The 12281-nt window shown below is 54.1% G+C and overlaps 2 protein-coding genes across 2 annotated transcripts; one reads left to right on the forward strand and one right to left on the reverse strand.

The window, feature by feature from the left end:
- Window positions 1-860: 860 nt before the first annotated feature.
- N7458_007462 (zinc-binding alcohol dehydrogenase family protein) lies at window positions 861-1974 on the reverse strand (the record flags this gene model as incomplete). Its single annotated transcript, XM_056910844.1, has 2 exons — window positions 861-1395; window positions 1454-1974. 2 exons carry the CDS (start codon window positions 1972-1974, stop codon window positions 861-863), a joined length of 1056 nt encoding a protein of 351 aa, XP_056763670.1.
- A 539-nt stretch (window positions 1975-2513) lies between these two features.
- On the forward strand, window positions 2514-10172 carry N7458_007463 (hybrid NRPS/PKS enzyme; the record flags this gene model as incomplete). The annotated part of the gene is made up of 6 exons (XM_056910845.1): window positions 2514-2723; window positions 2780-3256; window positions 3320-3500; window positions 3558-3695; window positions 3758-6799; window positions 6856-10172. The coding sequence occupies 6 exons, from the start codon at window positions 2514-2516 to the stop codon at window positions 10170-10172; spliced, it is 7365 nt and encodes a 2454-aa protein (XP_056763671.1).
- Window positions 10173-12281: the final 2109 nt, after the last annotated feature.

The raw sequence follows: 12281 nt of genomic DNA on the forward strand, positions 1-12281 counted from the left end.
CCGTATCATATATCCTTCTTCTGATCCTGGGACTCTGATTAGCCAGTAAACATACTGTAATAATACGACTACACAGCCATATTATCATTAATTTCATTGGCCTATTCGTCATGGAGAGTTCATATGTCTCCAAGCGCCGAATAGTGTTAGCGGATGGACAAATAGCTAATCTCTATGCCTCCAAAATTGAAGATCCATGGGATCAAGCAATATTTTAATGTCACGGGCCATGATCTCTAAACCAGACCCAGAGTTAGACTCACGGTCGCCTGAATTACTCAAGAGGGTCTCTGGTAGGACTACTCTTTTAGGCCTTGCGGAGTCTACTCTGGCAGCTATGGCCGCAGGAGCACCTAGCCTCATATATCCAGCTCGTCCTTGCGTCTTTGGAGGCCAGGGGGCGGGCCGCGAATAGGATACCCCTAAGCGGCAGCATTCTGGTTCACCTTCTTGATCGTACTAGATGCAGACGAAGGAATTTATCTGCCTACTGCTTTCTCCGGTTGTTTAAAGAGTCCATATCTAGGGTTTTAAACGTGGGAGACAGGGGATAATGCGTTCTGTAGTGGTATTGGTGAGAGAGGATGCGAAGACATCCCGTGATTTGAACAAAGGTCTTCGAATTGGTCTAAACAGGCAACCGGGAAACTGATAGGAATATGGAAAATTTCATTTGAACCATGCAAAATTTCTTCTTGTGTTGAAAATTGCAAGGAAAACTACGCTTTCCGCGCGAGGAACTAAAGGAAATCTCGCATACGCTAAATCCATCCAGGCCAGATATCTCCCGTCCTTGGCAAGATTTGAGAACTCATGGTCAAAATATCTATTCTGTGAGCCGTTGATGTATATACTCACGCCTAATGTCCAAGAATTGGCACAACCAGCTTCTTCGCATGCACCTTTCCAAGTTTCATGTCGTTAAGAGCCTGAGGCATGTTTGCCAAGCCGCCATCTTGGATTTCCAAGGGATGATGCCTGATGCTCCCATCGTGTAGCCAGTTCTCAGCCAGGGCGAACAACTGCTTGCCAAACCGCCTAAGCTCGGGTGAAGGAGCCCGACCATAGGTTCCCGCCATTTGGACCCCGTTCCCCATGATGGCATCGGCCAGAAACCAGTCAGCACGAACATCCCTTCGCGTGTACTTGACCGTGGTGGCGATTGTCTCCAGTGCGATGTAGCTGCCACCGGAAGAACCAATGGCTTCATAACACATCTTCATGGTGGTGGTGTCGGTGACGCAGTCCAGGACGTACCTTAGACTGTCGTCGGTCTGCACACGAATATCAGCCCCGCAGGCGGGAGAATGGTAATCGAAACACGCTGCAGCGCCATAAGACTGGCACAGAGCGTTGTTGGCAGGTGAGCAGGTGACGATGGGTGTATAACCAGCCCTGGGGATGAACAGGTCAGTGAGGATTCTGCTGAAAACGGTCTGGAAGGTCGGCTCACATCCTCAATAGCTGCGTTGCCATGGTCCCCGTGGCCGTAGCACCTCCCGAGACCAGCACGGCTTCCCCTTTTCCCCCATGCAGGGATAGCTCAAGTCCGGGGGCCTGAAAAATTGCTAAACCGGCCGTAGCCATCGAAAGTCCGATCGAACATGCTTGTGTGAAGGAGAAGTCCTCGGGGATGTGGCAGCTGATGTCCTCTTCTGCCAAGGCAAACTCAGCAAAGGCACCTTTCGTCTTGTCCAAGGCATTTGAGCCAAAGGTAACGGCGAGTACACGGTCACCCTCCTTGAACCGCGTCACTCCTTCGCCCACCTTCTTAACAGTTCCGGCAAAGTCACAGCCGCCCAGGGACCCGGGGGCATTGGAGAAATCAACAATCTTCGCGTCTCGTGGGTTTAAAGCGACTGCATGCACCTGGACTAATATCGAGCCTCGTTGTGGAACAGGGATATCGACATTCTCAGCCAGACGGTAGCCCCCTGATTCAGCACCAACAAGAGCCTGCATAGTAGTAGGCATGATGGAAGTGAGCTACGCGTAAGGGCACGGAGAGAGCATATGAAGGTAAGTACGAGCCTATATCACGATGTTTACTTTTGTGGATTTAAACCCATTTGCAATACCAAACTATAGAGCCCCCAATGACGCCTCGGACCCAGCGACGAGCACAGTGTCGGGGGCAGCAGTCGGCATAATCCAGAGAGCGCCGACATGGCAGAGCGAATCGGAGGCCGGAGGTGCGGCATCGCAGAAATACCGGCATAAGCATAACCACCGGTGCCGACATACGACAAATACACCAAACTCCGGCTCGGGCATTACAGTGTGCCTCAAGGCTCCGGCGTCGGGTGGGAGATGATGTTAAGCTTATCGGGCTAGAGGTTCGGGTTTGGCATTGATTGCTCGAGGCCGTTGCCTCGCATCCTTACCATATATCTCCTAGCCCTCGCTATTCCCCCATTTCCTGGACTAGGAAGCATCAACCTCCCAGTCTCTTGTCGGGCTGCCCTATCTGTTCGATTTGAAGCCCTTCTTTTACCCATATCGCAGCCTTCGACATGGGGAGCATAGAGGCTGAGGGCAACCCTCCCTACTTTGCACGCGAGCCCATTGCGATAGTGGGCAGCAGCTGCCGATTCCCCGGTGGCGCAACCTCTCCATCTAAGCTTTGGGAGCTCCTAGAGAAACCTCGAGACGTCTTACAGGAAATACCAGCCACTCGTTTCAACACCAAAGCATTCCACCACTCAGACAGCCAGCACCATGGAGTGAGCATATTTGCCGTGTGAACATGAACTTGTATATCTGACTTTTTGGCAAATAGAGTACGAACGTCAAGCATGCATATCTTCTCGATGAGGACCCTCGCGCCTTTGATCGTGACTTCTTCTCCATTAACCCCAAGGAGGCTGAGGCCATGGATCCCCAGCAACGCTTGCTACTCGAGACTGTGTATGAAGGCATTGAATCAACTGGACACTCGATGCAACAGCTTCGGGGGTCGACTACCGCGGTGTTCGTTGGATGCATGAGCTTCGATTACCATCTCACTGCCATCCGGGGCATCGACAGCCTGCCCCAGTACCACGGAACTGGTACTGCCGCATCTATTTTGGCCAACCGCGTGTCGTACTTTTACGACTGGAAAGGTCCCTCGGTGACCATCGACACAGCATGCTCATCTAGCCTGGTCGCCCTGCACCAGGCAGTTTCTGCCCTCCGAAACGGCGAGGCCGAAATGGCAGTCGCAGCGGGCTCAAATCTCATAATTGGGCCCGAGCCATTCGTTAGCGAATCTAAGGTTTGTTAGACAGCTGCCCGGTGCCGAGAATCCCTAGCACAAGCTGACAGGTAATACGCAAAGCTTAACATGCTGTCACCCAATGGGCGATCCTTCATGTGGGATGCAGCTGCGGATGGATACACCAGAGGGGAGGGCTTCGCCGCCGTCTTCCTCAAGACACTCAGCCAAGCTATCGCCGATGGTGATCACATTGAATGTATCATTCGAGAGACTGGCGTGAACTCCGATGGCAAGACGCCAGGTATGTCCGCTTAACCCTGCTTAATTTTCCCTTGTGACGCGCTAAAGACCTCCCCAGGCATCACAATGCCGAGCTCAGAGTCGCAAGCACGACTTATCCGTGACACCTACGCCAGGTGCGGGCTCAACCCGGCTCGTGAATCCGATCGCCCACAGTACTTTGAAGCCCATGGCACGGGCACGCAGGCGGGTGACCGTAAGTGGCGTCTTGCATTTTTCTTCGCGTCTTTCCTCCCAACTTATTCTGACACGTACTAGCTATCGAGGCCCGGGCCATCCAAAGTGTTTTCTTCCCTAACGAGAGGGAGGGTCAGCTCATAGTCGGCAGCATCAAAACAGTAATCGGACACACTGAGGGCACCGCGGGAATTGCCGGTGTGCTAAAAGCGTCGCTGGCAGTTCAACACGGCCAGATTCCGGCAAACCTTCATTTCAAGGATCTCAACCCCAAGATCCGACCATATTACACAAACCTACGCATTCCTACTGAGACAACCCCTTGGCCCGCTGTCTCGAAAGGATATCCGCGCCGTGTTAGTGTCAACAGCTTTGGCTTCGGTGGCACGAATGCCCACGCCATCATAGAGAGCTGGGATGGCGCTGGCTCCCTCACAAATGGCTACGCACTGAACGGTAACATACTGAAACCCCTGGGCGCAGGACCTTTCGTCCTGTCTGCCAACTCGGGCGCAGCTTTGGCGGCAAATGCTGGAGCGCTGGCCGACTATCTTCGCGCGCATCCTGACGCGGATCTGCGCCGACTTGCCTATACTCTATTCCGAAGGACAGACTTTCCATTCCGAGCTGCCTTCTCTGCTACATCTGTGGAGCAACTTGCAGAGAAGCTTGAGGCGGGTAAGGACTCTCTCAAGAGCAGCTCGCGCACCGCCACCATCCCCGAGGTGCTGCCGCCCCGGATTTTGGGCATTTTCACTGGCCAGGGCGCGCAATGGGCTACCATGGGAAAGGAGCTCTATGGCGCTTCTAGTGTTTTCCGCAGCGCTATAGACCAGATGCAGCGGGCTCTCAACTCGCTTCCCATTGAAGATCGCCCCGATTGGTCCCTAGTTGACCAACTTGACGCGCCAGCGGTGGATTCCCGCGTTGGCGAGGCAATTGTATCCCAGCCTCTCTGCACTGCTCTTCAAGTCGCTCTAGTTGATGTCTTGCGTGCCGCCGGTGTCGAGCTCTCCGCTGTTGTCGGACACTCGTCTGGCGAGATTGGCGCTGCATATGCTGCGGGATACCTCGACGCCACTGATGCGATCCGGGTCGCATACTACAGAGGTTTCCACTCCCACCTAGCGCAAGGGCCGGGAGGGAAGCGCGGCAAGATGATGGCGGTCGGTATGTCCTTGAACCAAGCGACTACTTTCTGTAGCGAGTTCGGGGGAACGCTTACCGTAGCTGCCAGCAACTCTCAGACGAGCTGCACCTTGGCAGGCGATGCTGAAGCTATCGAGGATGCCCACGCTCGGCTGCAGGAAAAAGGAACCTTTGCCCGCGTGCTGCAGGTCGACACGGCATATCATTCTCATCACATGAAGCCATGCGCTATTCCTTATCTCGAGTCGATGAAGCAGTGTGGAGTCACAGTTCAGAAGGGCGGAAAACAGTGCCGGTGGTACTCGAGTGTTTGGGGATCGGATGGTCGCAGCCGGTCATTCAACCAAGCGGATGGTTTGCTTCTCGAGGGCCAGTACTGGGTCGATAACATGACCCAGCCGGTGCTTTTCAGTCAAGCACTGGCGAGAGCCCTGAACGAAGACCAGTACTTTGACCTTGTTCTCGAAGTTGGACCACACCCTGCTCTCAAAGGGCCGAGCGCCGAGACTATCAAAATGCTGACAGGTCTCTCCTTTCCGTACTCGGGAGTTCTAAAACGTGGGCAGAATGCGGTCACGTCATTCTCAGATGCTTTGGGGCTTCTGTGGAAGTCTTTCCCGTCGTCGCGCCCCCTGATCACCTTTGACGGCGTACGCAGGGCTTTCCCTAGCCGGGAGCCGCTGAAGCTTGCCGTTCTGAAAGGCCTCCCGGCTTACTCGTGGGACCATCCAGGCCTCATCTGGAAGGAGTCGAGAACATCCCGTATCTTCCGTACTCAGAGCCAACCTCGTCACGAGCTTCTGGGCCATTCTGTCACTCATGGCGAGCGTGACAAGCGCGAGGTGCACTGGAAACAGCTCCTGAGGCTGAATGAGCTCCCCTGGCTGGCCGGTCACAGAATTCAGGGCGAAGTTTTATTTCCGGCGTCTGGCTACTTGTCGATGGCTTACGAGGCCGCCACTCGATTGGTAGACGACCGGCAGTCACTACGTCTCGTGGAATTGCATGATATTGACATTGTGCGAGCCATGCGGCTCGAACAAGATTCCTCGGGGCTTGAAGTTGTCTTCACTGTTCGCGTTACTGCCCAGTCGGATGACTGCATTACAGCCGAAGTTGCCTGTTATAGCGGTGCTGTCGACTCGGTTCAGCCTTTGGATGCCCCTCAAACTGGTCTCACAGCTCATTTTACCGGAGGTGTACGGCTCTGGCTCGGTGAGCCCAGCACGGACACGTTACCTTCACGGAAAACACCTCTGCTTCCCATGGAAGCTCTGGACATGGAGCAACTGTACTCAAACCTAGCCAAGGAAGGCTTCAACTACGCCGACCTGTTCCAGGCAAAGTCGATGCACCGGCGGCTTAACCGTGCCCTGGTGACCGTGTCATCACCTCCCGAGCCCTCTTCGATGCGCGAGTGCATGCATCCCGCACCCGTTGATACTGCCTTCCAAGGTCTATTGGCTGGCTTCTCGTTCCCAGGAGATGGTCGCCTCGGGACCATCTATCTGCCGACACGGGTTGAATGTGTCAGGGTCAACATGATGCCCACCGAGTCGCATGCCACTGTCCTCACAGCCGACGCTACCGTGACCTCAACGGGTAAAACCACTCTGACAGGCGATGTAGACCTGTTCGATGCAGCAAATGTGCGCACCCAAGTGCAAATCCGTGGAATTCACCTGAGTGCCGTGGGGCAACGCCGGGACCCCTGGCTCTACGCAGGCACCACATGGGCAAGAGACGTCAGCTATGGAATCGAGCCCAGCATCAAGACCAAGCTCTCGGAAGCGGACTGGGTGCTATACGAGCAGCTCTCGCGCACGGCCTACTTCTACCTGCGCCAGCTCCGCAAGAAGATCCTGCCCCAGGAACTGATGCTGATGGGCAAGTACCGGAAACACATGATGACTTGGGTCCTTGAGCATCTACTCCCCGGATTGAAGCTGGGGAGCATCCAGAAATTCGCGCTGAGTGGAAAGATGACACGCTCGAGATGGTGCAGCAATGGCGTGCCAGCCAACCGTCAGACAACAACGATATGAACATTCTTCACGCCATGGGGAAGAATCTGGTCGGCATTGTCCGCGGAACCACTCCTCCCCTCAGAGTGCTTACACAGGACGGCATGCTCGACCGTCTGTACGTGGAAGGACTCGGTGCCCGGGACGGTAACCATGATCTTGCCGGTATTGTGAAGCAGCTTGCCCACCAATATCCGCGCATGCGTATCGCCGAGGTAGGAGCTGGCACGGGTGGCACTACACGGGCAGTTCTAGATGCTTTGGGGAATCAATATGCGTCCTACACATACACGGACATATCCACCGGCTTTTTCGAAAACGCCCGCACGCTGTTCGGTCAGCATAGCAGCAAGCTCTCTTTCAAGACGCTCAATATCGAAAATGATCCAGTAGACCAGGGATTCCCTGAAGGAACGTTCGACATGGTCATCTCCTCAAACTGTCTGCATGCGACACGAAGTCTGGGGGAGACTCTGCGTCATTGCAGACAGCTCCTCCAACCCGGTGGCCGCTTGGTGCTGCTGGAGATTACTCGAGACTTCCTGCCTACACAGCTGGTTATGTCAACACTGCCTGGATGGTTCCTGGGCATAGAAGACGGGAGAGTCTGGGCACCTACCGTCAGCCTCGAGCGATGGGACGAGCTGCTGAAGGCCAACGGCTTCTCTGGGGTTGAAGTAAGCTCGACGCCTTCCTTCTGTTCTGTTATTGTGGCGCAGGCAGTCGACGAGACGGTACAGCTCCTCCGCGAACCGCTTGCTGTCGCTCCAACAGCCCTTCCGCCACTGGGCGACATCCTCATCGTCGGTGGTGGTGTAACTTCAGAGCTTGCCTCCCAGATCCAAAAAACCCTGCAAGCTGCTGCTCCTTCCAACACTGTCACCGTACTGCCAGGACTCGAAGGCATTGAGGTGCCGAAGGGAGCAGCTGTACTCTGCCTTAGCGATCTGGACAGCCCTGTGTTCCGCGACATGAACTCAAAGAGATTCAGAGGGTTGCAGAACGTCATGGAATCAGCCGAAGTGGTTCTATGGGTGACCTCGGGTGCGAAGTCAGGCAATGATCCTGATGCCAACATCACTCTGGGACTGTCGAGCACGTTGCGAGCTGAACGCATGGATCTCAGGCTCCAATTCCTCGACGTTGACGAACCGTCGTCTGTTGATCCGTCTATGCTGGCAAGTATGCTTCTTCGTCTCGCCTTCCTGGACCCATCCAAGAACGACGAACTGCTCTGGGTCCAGGAGCCTGAGCTTGCCCTGAAAGAGGGCGCCCTCTACGTACCCAGGGTGGTATCTCTTGACACTCTTAACCGTCGATCTGCCGCAAGGCACCGACAAGTCACTCAGATTACCAGCGTTGAGTCTGAGGATGTGGCTGTGGTGGTCGATGAGCGCCAGGGAGCATTCGAGCTGCAGACTATTCCTTTTGGCGGAGCCACAAAAGATGAGATTGGCCTGCAGGTCTTGGCTTCTTCGATTCGCACCATAACCTGTGATGAGTACGGGCCGGTGTATGTGTGCATCGGTCGCGACCTGGTTTCCGGAGACACGGCCCTCGCTCTTTCAGCTGTAAACAGTTCGGTGGTCAAGGTTTCCGAAGACCACATCTTATATCGCTGGCAGGATGACAAGACGGCTGCTGAATATACCGCACATCTGCATCTCTTCGTGGTACGCGCACTTGCTGAACACCTTCTCGGCAGCTTGAAAGGGCCTACATGGATTCACGGGGCACCGCATGACCTCCGCGAGGTGATCGACGTGGTTGCCCGGGAGCAGAGCGTCGCCGTATTCCAAACCACATCGGATATGGCGATGACTTCGGATGTCAATTTCATCCATCCTTACGCGAATAAGGAAGACCTACAGGATTTCCGCCCCAAGGGCCTGCAGAGCTTCATCAACCTAGCACGCCAAGAACACAGGGCATTGTCTGCGTTTATTCATGCTTCTTTGCCTACCTCGGCCATCGTGAACAAGGACGTCGCGAGCTTAACCGCCAGTTTAAGCCTCCCTGAACTCCGCATCCTGGCCAAACAGAATATCTACGATGGCCTGCAGGTCCCCACGGAGTCTGTTGAGATTGTGGCCATCGACAAGGTCTCAACCGTGACAAGCAAGGAACTGGGCCCCGCAGTTTTGATTGATTGGAGTACTGCCGATACCATCAACGCCCTGGTGCGCCCTCTCGAGCACCGTGGGCTGTTTGCTCCTGACAAGACATACCTCCTTTGCGGCATGACTGGAGACTTGGGTATCTCGGTGTGCCTGTGGATGGTGGAAAACGGAGCCCGGAACGTGGTCTTGACCAGCCGAAACCCCAACATCTCTCCTAGTGTGCTTAACTACTTGTCGCACAAGGGAGCTACCGTGCGACCAATGGCCGTCGACATTACAAACATGGACTCTCTCCGCTCTGCCTACAGCGACATTAAGTCGAGCATGCCGCCTGTCGGGGGCGTTATGAATGCCGCGATGGTGCTTCGGGACCGTCTTTTCCATCATTTGCCCTGGGAGGATTTCGCCGCTGTGTTGGGGCCTAAGATGGTGGGATCCAAGAACCTTGACGAGCTCTTTGGCAATGAACAGTTGGACTTCTTTGTATGCTTCTCGTCCACGACATCGATTGTCGGAAGCATTGGCCAGTCTGCCTACGCTGCCGCGAACCACTACATGGCTAGTCTTGTTCAACAACGACTCCAGCGCGGGCTCGCTGGATCTGTCATCCACATTGCCATCCTGACGGGCTTTGGATATATTTTCCGGCGTGATTCCGAGCATGCTGAAACCATCTACAAGGCCATCCTTCCGCGGTTTGACAGGCAGTCGGAGACGGACCTGCACGAAATGCTGGCCGAGGCCATAGTTTGTGGACGTCCAGGCTCGGCCCAGCCCGCTGAGCTCATCACGGGCATCAGGTCAGTCTTCCAGGGTGAGTGGCGCGACGACCCGCGGTTGTCTTGCTACATCGGCCAGCAACAGCTGCAGGACGACTCTAGCGGAGAGCAAGCCGCCGGGTCTGTCAGCGTCAAGGATCAGCTCGCCTCGGCTGAGGACCCTGCCGAGTGCCTAGTCATACTCGAAAGCTGCTTCGCACTGTCCCTGGGTAACTTGCTCGAGATCGACCCTGAGCAGCTGGACCACAACATGCCTGTGGCTAACCTGGGCATCGACTCTCTCGTAGCCATCCGCATTCGTGAATGGTTCCTCAGAGAGATGGGCGTCGACATGCCAGTGCTGAAGATTATGTCGGACACCTACTCAATGTCGCGCATGTGTGATGATGCCCTTGTGGAGTGGCGGAGGCTTAACAAGTCTTAGAGAACGAGAACGAGCCAAGACGGGTAGGAGGCGATCACAGGCCTGCCAAGTATGCTGCTGATAGAAGAGGTGAAGGGAAAGAGAAAGATTCTCATGTAGGGGGGGAGGGACGCTGCGATTTGGAGACTTATGGTTCCACTTGCTGAGAATGGGTCGCATGTGCTATATCTAGGGAGATTGATAAACGCCACCAGGAAGATACATGATCTTGTACGTGATTTAGCAAGCAGGAAATAGAATGCACAACATGAAGCTTTTCTTGTGACAACGATCGATAGATACACCTATATAAAAGTTACCACATTCGACACTGCGACTGTTTCCGAAGCACGTTCGTCAGCTAACTTGCCAAATTAAGTCTCTACGGGTGATAGTATGATGCATTGAATGGATGCTTCTCGAGTCGATACCGACATCATGATCTACACAAGGCTACGGCATTTTGAGGCGGATTCCAGTTACCTTCTCCGTCAACTCGACAAGCAAGATGCTGATATATATAATATCCCCTTAAAGTTCTCTCCTATACTTCACGAGACAATGAAGACAAACCGGGAGAGATCTGATAGTAGGATATATGAATGTAGCTTTTCATTACAAGAATAACTATTAAAACTCAATTCCACTCGCCAAAACCCAAGCCTTCTAACTTTCCGAGTTTGCAGGGTGGACACAAATCCACATCCACCGTTGAAACCACCGAATCACAGCCTCGAGTCGAGCCACTTTCGCCCCAAGCAACGGCGCTGTTCTTTTCTCTCTCCACTACTCCGTACTTATGGACTGAGTTACTTCGGCAGAACTTCTTGCGGAGGGGCCCTCCCCGAAGATCTTAGAAGAGATGAGGGTTTGGTTCTCGGCGCTGATCTCAATTAGAAGTTGGCCAGAACGGGGGTCGTGGGTGTGCTTGGCGAGGGGGATTCTGTTAGGGCCTTTTTAGAAGTTACAGTACGGAGTACAATGTACATACTATAGTCAATGAGTGCATATTCAATATAAATCTCCTACAGCTATAATTAATAAGCTGTACTCCTTAACTTAGTTAACTAGTCAGTGTGGACATCCATACGTAACTAGTAGTCTGGCTATATACGCAGGCGTTTACGTGGGCAATGTTCACCCCCTTAATAATCGAGTCGAGACGCCACTCTTTCTCGAATGTGCGCCCCCGGTCGGCCTACTACTCCACTCGGGTTAGTCTGGGCCAACTGCTAATTTTATACTGCGGTGAGATTGGGTCTGCCAATCTGCGGTGGGAGAGAGAGAGGGGCCCCGTCGGCGACCATGATTCGGCCCCCGGGGAAAAAGGATCCCCTGGACTCCGTTGGAGTAGTAAAACTTGCTGGAGAGGAAAAGTGGTTGAAAACCTGGCAGGGGGACAAGGTCTGGTGAAGACCGAACAGGAGATAGTCTGGATGCTTCGTCTTTTCTTTCTGGGAGATGGAGGCTTTTAGTGTATGGCGTGATATATACCGAGACGCTATGGATTACTCTGGAGATCCTGTCGTGCTCTTTTTGCCTCTGGCCGTCGATCTTGTCTCGGACCTGATGAAGCTTAATTTGGGACAGGAGGATGGACGCCACGACAGAAGTGGCTGAGGTGTCCCAGACTCCCAGGGCTGATACTTTAGGGGCAGTCTTCCCAGTCTTGGGGATAGTTATGAATGTTCTGGAAAACGGTTACCGAACTCGGCTGGGCTGAGCTGGCCGCTTGAGGGTATTTGTCGTGTCAACAATGCAGCCTCCAATGCTGATGGGGTCTCAGTTGCACATGCTGAACAATGCCCGTCAGCACTTTAGGCAGACTCGACGCACGTCGGCGTGGGCATATGTACGTCAGGGTTGGGCGATGCGTAGACAGTGCGATTATCATTCATCATAGTCGTGCTTTGTAGGACAGAAAGAAATCCAGAGAGGACTGGGGAAAAGGGCTGGTATGCTGCGCTCGGCAGGAGCGAGTCGAGCAACGACATCATGATCTGCATGCCTGAGGGTCAAGGACCTGGATGCGGCCAGGGGGGGACGCTGACTGGAGGAGAGTCCAACCACCGCATCAACATCGAAGCGAAAGGTACTAACTGGGTTCGAACTTCCAAGTGGTTTGGTTCA

Source organism: Penicillium daleae (assembly GCF_028827525.1).
Source record: "Penicillium daleae strain IBT 16125 chromosome Unknown utg000007l_segment0_segment0, whole genome shotgun sequence".
NCBI classification, from domain to species: Eukaryota; Fungi; Ascomycota; class Eurotiomycetes; order Eurotiales; family Aspergillaceae; genus Penicillium; species Penicillium daleae.